Here is a 16,927-nt window from a genome sequence, read left to right as displayed (position 1 = left end):
AGCTCCCACTTCTGTTTTCATTTGTTTTAATTCCTAGAAACAAAGGGTCAATACACACAGGGCTGCATGGAAGAGAGGAAAGTCCCTAGAAGCATGAGCAATTACACCCAGCAGGGATAAGGGAAATTCAGGAATTTATATAGGAGGCAAGACAGAAAGGAGGTCTAGGCAGCACAGGTGCTAATGTAAGTGATCAGCTTTAAACTGTGTGTCTGACCCAAGGGAGCTGAGAGGTAGTCTGCATTCCATTCCTACTGTTTTAGGAATTAGCTGTTTGCATGCAAGCACATACATGCAGGCTCTGCAAGTGTACTCCATGTCAAAAACATGGTAAAAAAAATAACTTATTTTAAAAGAATGTGAAGGCTGAATGTGACAGCTACATTAGAAAAATACACTTGCTCTATTCTAGCTCCCTTATGTGTGTGTTGTGAGAGGCTTTAATTACGTGAAAAATGAGATCTTGTGCTTTACTTTCATATGTTTCAATACAAATAACAAAGCAGGAACAAAGCAGGATTTTTGTGGATTATACTCCTACACAGATGCACTAGGAGAAACCAGTCAAGTCAGAATGGCTTTTCTCATCCAGTTGAGAACATGCATTGTCCTGTGCCTCCTAACCATTACCTTGGCTACTTTACTTCCACAGTGCTGGAAGGAGAACCCCAAACCACTTGACAAATGTTGGTTGTTCTGGTCTGTCTTTGCTTAGTGTTTCTCCACTCCCAATACAGACTGTCCTTTAAGGTTTACCCTAGGTTTAATCCTGAAAGCACAGTGAGCAACATCAGCAGACAGTGCTACTATTGCACTGTGAAGGACATGACAGTACCAAGGCTCAGGTTCTGCAGCATCTCTGCCCTTAGCATGGGCCAGATAAATGCCCTGGTGTGGCACTTACTTACCCTGTCATCCTGTCACAACCACTACCTTAGCACTTCAGCCTCTCTGAGGAGTCCTTCTCCCTGTTTAATTCTGTGACCTTCCTGTTAGACAGGAGGCAGATCCTTTAACAGGAGTTGATTACATCACCACAAGCTACCATCCCACAAAGAGAGGCCAGCCTTGGCCATCTGCCCATCCTGGTTCAGTGGCAAAGTGAAGGCAGCAATTAGAGCTAAAAAAGCAATATATAAGAAACTGAAAAAGGGAACTAGATAGCAATTCATATGGATCAGAATTTATGAAGTATAGAAAATCGATAAGGGAAGTGAAGGACATTGGAGGAAAATCCATGGCTGGAGGGCTAAGGACAATAAAGAAGTTTTATAAATACTTAAGAAATAGAAGAAAAATGACCATTTGTAGGGTGGCTCTTTTCACCTGGAGATGATTAAACTGTTAACAGCAGTGCAAAGGAGACAGAAGTCCTCAGTGAGGATGTCTGTCCCATTTAGAAAAAAAGCAGCATTATGTAGCAATGCTGTATGAAAATTATTAAGACTTCTTAGTCTGTCCTATATACAAGAAGATTTAGACATCTGTTAGGTACAAACTTCACAGAAATCAGCAGAGCTGGATAACTTGGCTTGAAGAGTTCTAAACTTGCTGGCTGAGGCCCAGATAGGGCAGATTAATGATTTACAAGTTTTGGTATTTTCAAGCAATTCAAGATGACTGGAAAAGTTCTAATGATGTATGTATTCTCCTAGGTATTACCTGATGATTTCCATGCTAGCCTGATGTGAACCAGGGCAACATAAAGAAAAAAAAAAAGACAGACGTTTGATTAAGACTTATAAAATGGCATTTAAAAGACACAGAGATGTGGCATGCACTTAGGGACATGATTTAGTGGCAGACATGGCAGTGCTAAGTTAATGGATGGACTCAATGATCTTAAGGGTCTTTTCCAACTTCAGTGATTCTATGATTCTGAATGATTCTGTGATTCTACTGACAGTCAACACGATACTTTGGAATACAGGTCTTGTCAGACAAACACGTTTTCATTCTCTGATGAGATTACAAGTTTGGTTGATAAAGTTAACTTCATAGCTGTAATAGACTTAGGCTTTTATAAGGCACTTGGCTTAGCACCACAGGGCATTCTCATTAAAAAATTAGCACTATGCAGTATCAATAAAGCACACTTTCAATTGATTAGTAACTGGCTAGATGACAGATCTCAAAGTAGCTATCAGTGGTGAATCACCCCTGAAGGAGGAGTTTTCTAGTGGAAATCCACGGGGTCAGTGAAAGAAACAGATGCCACTCAACATTTTTATCAATGAGTAGTAAGTAATTTCTTTTTTCTTTTAAATTGCTGCTGCTAAGATGTATGGATGGCAAAGAGGATCAGGATGGTGTAAAACAGTAGGGATAGGGCAGCCGCACACACTCTGGACCACTTGCTTACACTTGCAGTAATGTATCTATAGCCAAGGAATGTGTCTATGGAACTGCAACTTTATCGAGTCAAGCAGTCAGGTGGAAGAAGACCTGGGGGTCACAGCACACAGCTCAACAAAGACCAGTATCTAGAAGGTGAACTCAGGCAAAGTGACATTAAAAATATGGTGCCAAGGAATCTTTTTTTTTTTTTTTTGCTGTGGGTTTTTGGGGGGGGGGAATTGTGTGTTGTTGTTTTTTTTTTTTAACTGAGAAAACTATTAATTCTTAGAGTGAGCTACCATGAAAGATGGAGATTCCCCCTCTTCTAATCCCTTCAGCTTCACACGGGGTGTGTTTCTGGAAGGTGACTTTAGTCAACACAGATACTGGATTCACTGCTGGGCTGCAAGGGTGAATTCTGTGACCTGCATGATGCAGTTTGAAAGATCTGATGCGAGACAATGAGACTCAAGGGATGTAGAGGGAGCCCTCGTCACACAGTAGCTTTAGCAGTTTCCCTTTTGGAAGGGAATCCTGAGCAAATAGCTATCTGGCTTTGCGCGACAGCAGTGCAGTACCCAGCACCTCTTGTCTCCCCTACAGCCTGCTAGATTGAGAGCTGCAGCCCTCCCCAGACTGAGATGGAGGGCACTCGGTGGAGAGCCCTGGCCTTTCTCATCCTCTTCACAAGAGGAAACAGAACAGGCAACATAGGCTTATGCTCTACCATCCAGATCCATGCTGTCTCCCAGTTTAAGGGAGATTCAGTGTCTGTGGTCACTGAACATTTCTAGGACAGGACTGGGGAGCCCAAATCCCACAGCTTTTTGTGGGATTCGAAACTGGGACCAAGGTTTCCCTGTTTGCTGTAGCTGACCAACTGAACACTACTGAAGTGGATGCAGGGGCATCCTACATCCCCTTTTCTGAGCTCATGGCACTGGAATCAGCTCACTAGTGGAGAAAGGCTTCACAGGCTTTCTTTTACTGCCAGAAACCAGCAGCCACCCCATGATTTCCACTCTCTAATACAGAGCCAGAGCACAGTTTAGGCTCTAGCAGCAATAAGCCTAATTTCTCTCTGCTCTCCAGCTTAGGTCCTGCTCTGTGGACAGAGAGGAGCTTTGAGGATGTTGCATGACACAGGCAGAGCACAGTCTCGAGCAGCAGTCTCTAGTTTCCTCCCAGGCTAGATAACAGTGTGGGCCTTGACTCCCTGATTGTAACGGTGACTGGGCTGGGGCTGTACCTGAGTTGGCAAGGGCCAGAGCTTTGAGTGTGACAAACTCCTCCTTTTCCACCTTGAGCTTCTTGTAGCGGCGCACCAGCTGTAGGATGGCCAGGTAAAGCTCCAGCAGCCCCGTCAGGCGAGAGTGCTCTTCATCCATGATGTAGTCCTCAGCATAGACAAGTTTGTCTTCATATGGCAGGGAACGGTACACAATGCCCAGGATGAGGATTTCCATCCAGGCGCTCTGCAGGAGGCTCATCTGGTCCCCAAGGGAGAGGTTGGAGAACCCTGAGAGGGCAAAGGACAAAGGACAAACACAGACAAATGGGTATGAAGCAGAGCCTCAAGGAGCCTGGGGTCCTTAGTTTCCCTGGGATTCATCCCAAGCACTCTCCTGCTGCTGTCAAAAATAATTTATAAAAGATTATTAAAGTGACCCTGTCTCTGTGGCAATCAGCACACATGGAACTTACTCTTCTCTTTGCTCCTATGCCCACCCACAAGAGTTCTGATGATCAGACTGTTTATGGCAACCCAAGGTTAACGACAACCTCTTTTCAATCATCTCTGCTTCTTTTATAGCAGCAACTGTTTTGTACCACATCGTCCTGCTCACTGTTCCTCTGTGGTTTTGTACCGCAGCCTATTTAATCTGCCCCAGCTGACCAAAGAGCAGAAAACAGCTACACACGGCAGAAAAGAGGGCTTCCGATGGGGTAGGAGGGAATGACAGAGGCTTCTGATGGGATAGGAGGGAATGACAAAGGCTTTAATTACAAGCATACCACAATCTCTCATTTGGTCAACGTGAGAGAAGGTCCTGCCACAACAGAGCACTGGAATGTATTCAATCCGTAAGCAAAAACTTTTTCTATTCCTCATCACTCCCTGAGCTCCACGCCATCAGCTTTCTGCACATCACAGACAACCATCTTACCCAGTGTCGAAAATATCTTTATGGTGCCATACAAGGACCTAATAAACCTGGCAGCAACAGAATCAGCACCCAGCAGTGAAGCAAGTCTTTCTTCTCAAGTACAGAGAGAGCAAGCACAATCTCAAGACAGACCCTGACAGCCCCAGTGCCCACTTGAGAAAGTGGAGAGGCCGAAACACAAGGGCACTGTCTGCCTTCAGGGGTAAAAAGATAAAGTGTGTGGGAAAGCAAGCTGTTACATCCTATGTACCAGGTACCCTTGCAGGCCAGACCATGAAAGATCCTGGGAGATGGGCATTGTGCCATAGCCATTACAGAGAGGGATTTCAAGCACAGTGTGTTCGTCCCATCTAGGCAGCTCCTGCCCACCACTGACAGGCAGGGACTGCACCTTTTGGCAGCTCCTTTTATCTAAAGATTCCCAGGGCTGTGAGAGAAGAGGACCACCAGGCACCCCTCAGCTGTGGAAGGAGGGGGGGAGATGTTCCACCAACCTCCCCTGCCAGTTTTCTCCCCAGGGGGAGCCTCAGGGCTCACCAAGAGGCCTGCACACTCATTAGCCCCTGTGCAGGAGCCTCCCAGCCCCACTGTCTGTGTGCTAGACTCAGCAGGACTCCTTCATCCCACAGCCCTCCCTGCTCACAGTTCTTGGCCCCGCATCGCATCAGGGCCTTCATAGCCAGCCACCATGATGATCATTTGATGTCTCTTGTTATCAAGTTGGCAATTAACAAAAGAGCTGATGATTGCTATATTGACCAACTGTGGGTTTTTTTTTCTATCTTCGCTATCTCAGCTGGGGAAGGGAAGGCAGAAGGGTGGGTTAGTGGTATTTATTTATCACTACGCCATGTTTTGTGTTTGTGTTGCCAGGGGAAGCAAAGGGTGATAATGGCCTGGCAGCCCTTGGACATCCAATTTCCCTTATCAGGCCACTGAATAGAAAAGAGGCCCCAGGCCACATTAATTAACAGATACCAATCAGCTGTCACGTGTTGTGTGTGCAAGGTCTGAGGGGAGCAGTAGGTGGGAGGGAAGAATCAATAAACCATTGGGGGGGGAGAGCCAGAGGGAACAGCTAAAGAGGAGTCCAGGCTCCTAGGGAGAAGAGACGCAAATCCAGCTCCATGGCTGTAAGACTGATCCTTGTACAGCACAGCCGGTGCTCCATGTAGTCCTACACCTGGTGAATACCACACCTTACTCAGACTGTGAATACTTCAGGGGTGCCTTGTCCTTTGCCTTGCCTTTCTGCCCCTTACCTCCTGGAGCTGGTATGTGCTGCTCCTGAATGTAGCCCTCCTGACTAAGTCCAAGTGTAGGCTGACACAGCTCAAAGGCTTGGGATTCTGTCTCCCTAGGTCTTCTCGTTGCAGAAGGGAACTGATAAAATCAGCCCTGAGACAGGGTGAGTGGTGCTGTGCACAGCCACTGTCACTCTCCAGCACCTGGAATCTCTTCTTTGGTCACCCTTCTCCTAGCTCTGACCGTGCAGAACAGCCCAGCATTTACACTGCTGCTTGAAGTCCAGTTTCTGGGTCAGTCACGTGGCCTTTCTGCATCTTCATTCCCCATCTGGATTACAAAAGGGGTTATGCCATCGCCTCCCTGCACTCTGCCAATAAAATTTGTTAAAGATTGAGAAACAGTCATGTAGTATAGAGTGAGAAGATCCACGACAGACATGGCTGACACTTTATCTGCTAGAGAATAAAGTAGGAAAATGTATTTAACCCTCGCAGTAGCATCTCTGTTAATCACTCTTTCCCAGAGGCAGCTACGGTAGGTGGGAACTGCAGAAGAAAGACCATGCTTTGTCCTGTGCCAGGGAGAACAGAAGAGCCAGCTGCAGTTGCCCTACCCACCTGGGAAAGCCCTTTGCCAGAAGCACTCCCAGGTAGCCAAGGACTCCAGCTCCAGCAGGAGGGCATGAAGGAGGGAGCGCTGCAGTGCCAAGCCTTGACTGGAAACATCTGACAGAATCGGGACCCTTTTCCTCCAGTGTTTACACATGTAGAATGCAAGGGCTGGAGAACTGTGCCCGTATCATTGCAGTCAGCACAGACAAGGGAAGACCATACAACCTGGAGTCTTCCACACTAAGAATCTCGACATCAGGAAAGGTAAATGCTAATTTCACCTGGCCAAAACCACTGGCTTGCTATTACAGGTTTATAAGACTGGAGAACCTCTAGTGAAACTCAAATGCTGCACCATCTTACAGCTTCCAGGGACTGATAAAATCCATTGCATTCCCAAGCTGTTTGATGGCACAGCATCCAGAAAGTGTCCTCAGTGATCTGTTTCTTGCTGCTTTTCTTAGGTGTGATCCTGAAAGGTGACGAATGCTCCACTGCCATCCCTAGGCTCCCAAAAAGAAGAGACTCTGTATCTAGCAGAGAGCTGCACGCATGTTTCCCTCCTTGCCAGTTTGAGAAGAGCTGCTTTATTTGCAATAGCTGATGTGACATTCAGGGGTTTTATTTTTTGTCTTTTTTCTTTTTTTCTTTTTTTTATTCCCGTGGTTTGGCAGTGGGAGCTCACAGAATTAAAAAAAAAAAAAAAGTCACATAATTTGTGGCAAGTGGAGTTCATAATCTGTTAATTTATTATCATTTCTGTCATCCTGGAGGGCCATTAGCAGAGGTAATAAAGGGAGATGTAATTATAGGATCTGAGGCCACTCCAGACACAGCTGCTGTCACTCCACTTGCCATATTTCATTCTGTGCTAGTACTATCGTCTTCCTAGTGAGAACAGCACAACAGCTACCCTGGGAGAGCCTTCATCGTCACCCCTTGAGAGAAGTCTTGTCTCCCTGCAGCAAGCACGAAGAAAAGGTAGATGTTCAAAGACAATTAGCACAGGGGGGAGGGTGGGTAGCAAGGAGGGGGCCTCACACAGAAGGGGATAACTCCACATTGGCTAAGCATGGCTTTTGAGCTAATGGTTAATAAGGCTATTGAGCTAATAATACTTGCTAAACACCATTAAATCATGCTTTCTTGTTGTCATAGAAGAGTATCTTTAACTGATTATATTTGCTAACACTGTGGGGCGCAAGTTTGTGCTGACACCTGGGATCCTGAAGGGTTGGTATGATTTTAACATCACACTGGTTTTTACTGATCCCAGTGTGAGTATATGGCAGGAATCTGTGACTTGGTCTTTTCTCCATCCCCCTCTCTCCAAGAGTTTATGAACACAGGAAGCAATTTTGTTTTGCTCAAATTCCTGGGAAGGCAGAAGTACAGGGCATGGATAATCTAAACACCTGGCAGCCTCCTGGCCCTGCCCTGTTCTGCCCCCTTGCTGCCTAACTCAGTATGTTTTATATTTGTTTCAGAACTGCAGAGTATTTTGTTCCAATTTTATGAACAGTCTTTTATTATGTTTTTTTCTGAGTATTGCTCCCTTGTGTAACAATCCCTAAGCTCCTGTGCACACAGTCCTGTTATAATACTGCTGCTGCTCTGAACTGTGCCAGGCTGATGGCTATTACCATGTTGCAGGGCCTTTGACAGGAAAGGAAAATACAAAAAGCAAGCTGAGATAATGGCAGGTATGTCCTGCCTTTCAGAAAAGAGAGAAAGAGCCCCTTTAACAGTGCAGGAGTAATTTCTACTACACTCCTGTTCATGGCAGGCTGGAAAACTGTATGAACTTGGAGCTGAGCATCCCATGCTCATTCCACAGCTGCAAGCTAGAGAACTCCAGCAGGGCATGCTGTGTGAACAGACACAGCCAAGGTTAGAACATACAACAGCACCTCACTGGACAGCTGTAACAGCTAATTGCATTGTATTAAAACCATTCCTGTTAACACCCCAAGTTCTGGGTTAGTAGAGCAATCCATGCTGAGTTCCTTAATCACCATTGTAACCCCACTTGTGATGAATCAGCCCCAGATGGATTTTGGCACTAGTGACGGGTATAATCCCTGCAGATACTGCAGATCTCATGTAAGAAGGGCACCACTGAGATTAACCTCTACTCAGAAACACTGTCCTGAAAAAGTTTTTCCAGACTTCATAGTCCCACCACATAATTAATAGTCCATGTTCCATCTAGCCCAGGAAACCACTAACCCTTGACTCACAGGAGAAATGCTCCCTCTGAAAGAGAAGCAGCGACCAAAAAGCCAAAAGAGGAGCCACGAAGAAAGAGAAACAAAATACATGGGAGATGTAAACTGTCTGATCACTCATGGTGAGATGCCTCATCAGACAAGGAAGAACTTAAGGCCAAGAACCAAATCAAGAGAACACAAACCCATGCAGTGGAAGACACGGACAATGTGCAATATGGGTTAAATCCTGTGATCCTATGGCTGAGCCTCAGATACTCTCCTGACACAAGAAAGTGGGACAGAAGACAGGAGATAACTGTAGTGACCTGTTCACACTAATCTTCTGAAGCAGTCTTTGGAAAGCAGCCATGTAAACCTCAAGGACATCCCCTAAGCTCCCTGGCCAACCTTTTCCACAAGCCAATCTAACCTATCTTTGTTTTGTTTTGTTTTCGCAGGGGTGGGAGAGAACTAGAGAAAGAGGGGAATTTTCCCTTTCCAGATCAAATCTTTGTCCCCAGAACCCCCTTGAGGGCCATGTCTGCTCCTTCAGCCTGGGTCCATCCTACCTGCAGGCGTGAGACATTTGCTATGTCACTCAATCGTACAGGCACTTATTGGGTATAGTCAGTGAGTCTTCTGAGGCCAGTCACATTGCAAGTAAGTTGCCCTCATTATTTGTCAGCACAGAAGCCTGGAGATTCACTGGAAATAGGGAGTATGTCCTGCATCCCAATGGGACTTGTTCTGTGATGAGTCCAGTACGAGGAAAGCTTTCCTGAGTCTGGGCAAGAATGTCCACTACAGGCAGGGTAGGTATCTGCTTTATCATTAGCAGTCTGGTCACTGCTGTAACATTTATTCATCGACAAATGCAACAGACCTAGCAGTGCAAAATCACTAAGCCCACCATACCGTCCCAAGGTCTGTTTCCCAAGTGCTTTTGCTGTGCCACACAATGCCAGGTAAAACAGAGAACTTTATCATATAATCTCAAAGCCTTCTGCATAATCCCAGGGAACACACACATACAGTCATAAATTTATGCACCTACTGGAGTTTGTTACCAATGAGAGCCCACCACAAGCAGTAATTTCCACCCATCACTGTACATAAAAATCTGATGCACAGTGATAAATAATAGCTCCCTTCGCTGCTCATACTTACACCCTTGTAATTCCCACAGTTTACCTGGGATGTGCTTAGCCCAGCCAATGATCACCACCAGCTCTCTGTCTGCCAGGTCACAGAGGGTTGTCAGGGCTTTGATGTCACTCTCCGGCATGGTTGGATCAGGCATGGCATAAATCTTCTCTGGCTCAGCCACCAGCAAATGGGAGACGATCTTAGTCACTGCATTTTTCAAAGAAGAAGTTGTTGTATCTCTCACGACATAAGGTGTCATAACAGCCCTTTCCAGAAGGACCTTCCTTGGATAAGACATGACTATAGAGCCCATAAGACCTTAGAAATGGTTTTGGCCACAACAGGAGAATACTTCACTGCAGATACACAGGCTGTTATGATCTGCCTGTTACAAACCAGCTCTGTACAGGGATGACAAGCTATAGCAAGAAGCTACTATAAGGTTGTCAGCCATTGTCTTGTAGGTCCAACAAGGGACAGAGAAGGCGTGAATAAGCAGCTGGTGGACTGTGGAAAAGTTTAGAGAACTATGGGTGGGTAGTATGGAAGGGAGAAATCAGCATAGGGCCAGTTTTGTTAACATTGCTTGGATACAGGAAAAGATCAGAGTATCACTAAATGGATTTACATAATCTCATAGAAAAGGTCTGGTATTTATGAATACAGTACCCGGGCTGTACCTCAGCTATACCTAGTTTACCTCTGCACTATGATCATTAGAAAAAAATCCCAGTGCCGGTGACTGACACGGCAATCAGAAGCGACAACTGCTCCACTGTACGTTTTGGGAAACAAATAAAAAGAAACCTAATGGTTGCTCAGAGGACCTCAATTCAAGACCAATACATACATGGTTTTTTAGCTGGGGGAGGGATCTGTAAGCTCAGATAAGTGCTGCTCTCAGAATCCAGTCTCCTTTTGTATTTCTGACGGCCTCCACGGACTCGATCCAGACGAACACCTGCAGGTAAAATAAGATAAATCCTCATGATTCCTTAGTGCCATAGGGAACCTTGACATGCAGATGCTAGAAATTGCTAAGTAAGACATTCCCCACACCCTGGGGAGCTTCCCTCTCCCAAACACTTGAGATCTCAGCTGAAACCAGCAATCCCAATAATACCAGCTAGACTGCCTCCAGCTCTAACTATGCTGCTGGGAGCATTACTTTTATTCAAAACATTAATGAAGACATAAATTAACCTATTCAAACTCTTGAATCACCATCAGTTTGGATGGGCAAATGAAAAGCTTCAGACTTCAATGCCCTCTAGGTGATCTTGCTTAAAAAAAAAGCACCTTTAAATATCAATCAGACCTGCAGTTATAAAAATAAGCTTTTAGATTGTTCTTAAAAATGAGGAGTTAAATGTTCTGTGGCCTCTCAGTGTTTGTATTTGAAAACGTGACCTATAGCAAATAGATTATGAGCTATGAATTCATCAAAGATGTTTCAGCCTTGATCAAGTAAGGCAACTGCAAGAAAAGTAGAACCAAAATAAATAGAAGCAACCTCTACTACAAGCAACGATAAAGCTGAAGTAGGGGGTCACTGAAGAATTTGTTTCAACTCTTTCAAAATACAGTGAATCAAACTGCAAACAGCAGATTGAAAACAGTTCCCAGTGACTGGGAAGCATCAGTGATTGTCACCATGCAAAGAACCATAGCAGCATCAATAGAACAGGAGCAGCAGCTGAACTGCTGTATTAGTACAACATACTATGTTAAAAACAAATAGTGAAAAGAGCCATAAGTATTTGTCCAATTGTAGGTTATTTCTGGCCAGCCATATGATCTCTGGTAATCGGTCTTGTGAAACTGGGGTAACAGTCTTGCTGGGAGAAAAAGCTGTTGCAAAAAAAACCCCAAATTTTCAAGGTAAATGTAGAAGCATTCAAATAGAATAAAAATATAAATTTACGCTATGCAAGTACTTCCTTAGAAACACATGAGTTTATCCAGTCTGCTCACAGGAATCAATTATGTGATACAATTACTAATCCCAGTAAGGCATTAATATTTTGCAATCAATCCACTACATAAACACAAACAACTAAAAGCAAACACTCTGAATCAGCATTGAAGTGATGCTTTTTGAACAACTTGTACACCTGAAAAAGCCTGCAGTCTGCTGACAGGTCTGTCATACTGTGCACTTCAATACCATTCGCTTACGACAACACAGGAAAGAGAAAGGTTTTACTGTACACTCACACCAGCCCTGCTTGCACCGCATGAAACCATTACCTGTTACACCATCTAGATCCTGATACTCTTCATGGCTGCAGCATTCAAATCGGTTTGACTTACAGACAGTACCAAGAGCCCCCCAACAGCAATACCAACCAGGCCAGCAGCACTCACAGTCAAAATCTCACTGGCAGTAGCAACACCTGCATGGAGGTCTAGGTTGCATTACCTATAAACTGTGGTGTCTGGGGACAGAGGCGTAGAGTCATGGTGCTGTTAACACTGTGTAGATGCTTCCTTTTAAGAGTCCTGCTGCTCCCACTGAGCAGGAAAAGCAGGAATGAGCAGGCCTGGAGCTCTACAGAGTAAGGGAACTGCTGCAAGTGGCTGCTATGAGAGACCAGCAGACATTGAGAAAAAGACATGAAGCTGAATAGGTGAACTCAGATCAAACTGAGTGATTACCTTCCCCTGCCCCATTTTCTATTTTTCACCCAGTGTGAAGAATTCGCTGACATCCCTAAGTACCATCCTCCTCCATCGTTACATGCTACTGTTTCTGAAAAGGTTGCCTATCGCAACAGGTAGCACTGTGGGCAATACTCCTTCCTGGGAGCCCAAACGTATTCCAGAGAGTGATTTCAGAAAGGGCATCAAGGGAATCCCGAACTTGAGATTATCTAGGGAGATTCCTGAGAAACAGCACTAATAAAGTCCTGAACGAAGCAGGAAACTTTCATTTCCATCCATGATTTCTTTCCTGCTGTAAGTGTACCGTGGTTTCCTAAGAAAGAAGACCTCTACTCCATTCTCTGTTGAATCAATGACATCTACCTATAAGCTAGGAGAGTAGGGAGAGATACAAATTTCAGGAACTGTCAGTAAACCAAGCAACCAGGTATGAAAATTAAAAGGGCCTGTTCAAATATTATGGAGGAATCCAGAACAGGTTGCAGGAATTCAGCCCCTAATCTCAGCTCCCCAGGACCTTCCTAGAAGAAAGGTCATAGAAGAATCCAGTCCCCCCCACCAGCGGCCCTGATGTCAGTGCGGGGAGATGCCATTCTCAGCCCAGGAGAAACCAATACAGAGCCCTCCGGGATGCTTTCACCGTGCAGTTTGATAAGCAGTGGGGAGGGAAGACTGGGAGGAGTAGGGAGGAAATGGGGAAGGAGCTCATTTCTTTCTCCCAAGGAGAAGCATGCCATCTTCCAGTGCTTGGCAGAGGGATGGCTGCACAGGTTGTAGCAGTATTAGGGACCCTCAATCAGATTATAAGGACACAAAGGAGTTAAGTGCATTAAAAAAAGATAAGAGAGATGCAGAGAGATTTACCCTCCATCCCTCCTTCCTTCACTGAGCAGACAGAGGTCTGTTTGCCCAAGGACTTCAGCTTGTTAATTTTGAACAAGTGTTTGTCCTCCTCTTGTTCCCCATCCTGTGCAACACTCCTTGAGGCAAATGTTTTCAACCAGCATTTGCAGAGCCACTGCCCTACCCTGTCATCATCGCTCAGCTGCAGAGCTGGTGAACAGGCTGACCCCTGCGTAGCGCATCCCAGTGCTAGTTGCTGAGTCCAGCAACCTGTAGGTGCTATAGCAAACAAAAGCATTTCAGTCTGAGTCCCTGAGTGTGACACTCCAGACATAAGCATCATGGCAGAATCCCTGCCCCAAAGATCTGACAGCCTAAAGGGTCATACCTAGATGGAAGGGAAGGGCATGCACAAAATCAGGACCTGGTACTGAGCTGTGGTATTCAGGTGGCTTGTTAATACCTGCTGTTCTACTTTGATTTCCTCAGTGGCTGATTTTAAGATAGGCAATCTGGTTACAATGCGGCTGTGAAGGGACAGTAAAGGATATTAAAATAGAGTAGGTTAACTCAAGAGAAACAGCATGAAGGAAAGCACTAAGCAGAGAAGAAACTGAGAGGTATGTAAACTAAGGTATGAATGGAAGTGAGAGAGTGTAAGGAGAAGGGAGATGAGAGAGAGAGGGCTGGAGCAAGGCTGAGTGGTACATACACTGTAACCCAAAGGGTAGATTTCACACCAAACGTGCAGCCTCCTGAGCTTTAACTGCAAGGTGCAGTGGCCACTTACAAGATGCAGCTGGTCCATACTGAAGACTCTTACATAGGATTTGGTGCCACGGCGTCACAAGACAGCTGCAAGAAAAAGCAGTTGCCTTCCAGCTCCTGGACATAACCATTTCTCATATGGATCACAACTCGCCACTTCCCAAGAGAGAAGGCACCCATCCTACAGAATTGTCACCATAAGCATTCCTGGACCTCCTTTCTTCACAGTATCAGCAAGGAGGGGCTGCTAGAACAGTAATGAAAGGAGTGCTTACATACACAATGTGACATGCAACAGTACAGGGCAAAGTTTAGGAAGTATCAACCCTTGATAACCTACCTTTCTATCAGCTGCTTCTTCACCAAATGAGGGCTATTTGTGCTGGAAATATCCCTCTCCTCTTCCTCCCCTGTTCTGATGTTGCTGATGTTCATTGAATTTCGTTATCTTTTGATTGACCCTGCATAAGAGTTCTGGCACCCCATCTGACCTAGGTGCTGACCCCGGTGTCTGCCACAGGGACTGAGTCTTGGCTCACTGGCAGCACACTCTCAGCTCCCAGCCTGCCTGAGCCCCCTCTGATCTAGCAGGGAGCAGGACTTGTGCGGGATTTCTCAGCTCACCGTCCCGCCCGGGGTAGAGATGTCAGTTTTCTAAGCGTCCTGTGGGTGCCAGTCGTGTTCCAAGTGCTCTTGCAGCGAGGTCTGTGCCAGCACCAAGCCTCTGCAGTGGTAGAGCTGATCTGCTGATCTATTCAAGCTCCCTGCATTTCTCGGACATGCCCCTCAGAGAGACGTCTGCCGACAAGTTTGGGATCAGATGTTCCCTTGCTGACTTGATAACATCAGGCTTTCGGGTTTTTTTCTTAATGGAAGTAAAATAATTCCAGCTTTTTTTAAAAGCTGGACCCAGGCCGAGTCTGTCGGAAGTAAAAATAGCCGAGTATGCAGAGGCGACAGCACACAGTCAGGTTTAGTTTCTGTTTTATTTTCTGAGGACTAAAAATACTCTTAAAAGCTCTGTGAAGCTAAGCCCTGGCCGGTAGGAAATGCAGTTTAGGCCCAATATCAGCTGTCACGTCAAATTACTGGCCTCACCTCACTTTCCATCGAGTCCTATCACATGGCCATGTATTGATAGGAACAGAAAGATCTATCTTGCCAAAAGAACTAGTGGAGGAGCCAAGGTACAGGGTTTGCATGGTACAGTATGTGTCTAGATCAAGGAGGACACAACTGAAAGGAACATATGGCAAGTGCTGGCCAGAGAGCAATGCCCCTGGGGCTGCTTCTGCTGAGCCTCCCCATATATCAGCCAGGTCCTGTGGCCACTGCCCATCTGACCCTTGAGCTGCAGTTTCTGCATCAGTGCAGCCTGCTTGCTCTCCCAGGGTCTGAGTTGGGGTGGTGCTCTGTAGCTAACAGAGATGCCCCTATCCCCAGTAGCTGATATCTAAAGTACATGGATTGGCACTGCCCAAAGAAACTGGAAGGAGTAGGCTGAAAGCAGAGAAGAAAGAAAGGGAGAAGGATTATGCCCAAGGTGTCTCCTACAGAATTTCTGTCTCCCTATTTGCTCTGAACTTCAGGAGAGACAACAGGGTGTGGTGATGGGATGAGTGAGCCAGGAGGAGGCCCATCTAGGAAACAGCAGTGATGACCATAAAAGTTAGGCTTGCCAAGATGGGGAAAGAAACAGACTATAGGGAAAAGCATCCCTGTCTGAGAGTGAAGAGGCTGCAACCCTGCAACCTGACTGGCTCTTTCACTACTCTGAGATTCCAGCATGGGAAGGGAAAAATAACTCTTTATACCATTAGGCTCTCATACTGCTGCAAAAAGAGGTCAGCCCCTGCAAAATCTCCTGATAGATGACTGGTGTAATTACCCAACACATTTGAAACACAGAAAAACAACTTGAGGGTCACAGCATGGCCATTAAACCACAGCAACTGGCATGATGCAGGTCAGCAATCTTGGGAATGACGCTTGCAATGGAAGGGTGGAGAACTAGCCTGGGGAGGGAGGCAGTGGAGTTAAAAAAAATCCATCTCCTGTGTTACAAGGGCCTACAGAGAGATTAGATCAGTTCAAGCAGGACGTTGCAGCCTCCTCCATCTTTGATGTTTTGAGGGATATGCTGTTGCGTAGGAATGCTTCTTTACTGTCTCTCTGGTTAAAGAGTCCCTGGACTCAGAGGGACAGGTTAGCCCTGTGATGTCTGATATACCTAGTACCAGAGGCCCACTAACTTTCCAAGTAGTAGTGTTCAGAGCTAAATCTCCAAAGAGGTATTCACTGCCTAAAGGGACCTGCAGCCCTGGGTGTGATTTAACTCAGCTTACTTTAGACTTTGATAGCTCCCTTCTGTGCATCTGGGCTCCCCTGACAGGCAACAGAGAGAAGCTGGCACCTCCACATTCATCTCACAGGTCAGACAGGTCAGGAGTCATGATGGATATTTCTCTCCATTGGCTACCAAGAGAACCCCTGCAGGGTTAAACTAATGCTTTCTCTAGCTCAGTTTTCTGCCTCAGTCTATTTAGGTAGAGCGTATGAGCCTTTTGGAACTGGTAAAGGAGCGTAAGGATGGATCACGAAACAAATTTTTAGGTAAGCAACACAATGGAGAGGGCCTCACCACTGCAGGGAGAGAGGCCCACTTTCAATGGAGATCCACAGAGGTGAGGGAATTAGAACCACCAACACAGCATGCTGCTGCCTTGGCCAGCCTCTTAGAGCAACCTTGCAGTGTCACCTCAGCAGCGGCTTTTCCAACAGTAAGAACTAGTGTCCACTTTTTATTTAATTCTTCAATTTAGAACAGCTGTGCCAGTCAATTCTGAGTAAAGACCCTCCTAGGATACCCTGCAGCCCAAGGGCTGGCACAGTCTTCAAAAGTGAGTCAGGGAAAGTCACACCCCACTCTTGC

At 45.8% G+C, this 16,927-nt stretch overlaps 1 protein-coding gene across 9 annotated transcripts in view; it reads right to left on the bottom strand.

Annotated features, from left to right (window-relative positions):
* Nucleotides 1-16,927, bottom strand: part of ESRRB (estrogen related receptor beta) — a 137,231-nt gene that overhangs the window by 4,460 nt on the left and 115,844 nt on the right. For 7 of the 9 annotated variants that reach the window (XM_061463652.1, XM_061463648.1, XM_061463651.1 and 4 more), the window contains 3 exons: nt 10,571-10,681; nt 9,766-9,927; nt 3,587-3,856 (listed from right to left, as the gene is read on the bottom strand). In XM_061463652.1, coding sequence (XP_061319636.1) covers nt 3,587-3,856; nt 9,766-9,927; nt 10,571-10,681 — 543 coding nt within the window. Of the gene's footprint in view, nt 1-3,586; nt 3,857-9,765; nt 9,928-10,570; nt 10,682-11,720; nt 11,890-11,970; nt 11,994-16,927 lie in introns of those variants that run through there. The other 2 variants (XM_061463655.1, XM_061463654.1) reach the window with 2 other exon arrangements.

Source organism: Pezoporus flaviventris, unplaced genomic scaffold (genome assembly GCF_033815535.1).
Source record: "Pezoporus flaviventris isolate CSIRO_AGI_PZ_B2104156 unplaced genomic scaffold, CSIRO_AGI_Pfla_v1 ptg000036l, whole genome shotgun sequence".
Lineage (NCBI taxonomy): Eukaryota > Metazoa > Chordata > Aves > Psittaciformes > Psittacidae > Pezoporus > Pezoporus flaviventris.
Note: the sequence above shows the minus strand (reverse complement) of the source record. Positions and strands in the feature narration are given on the sequence as shown.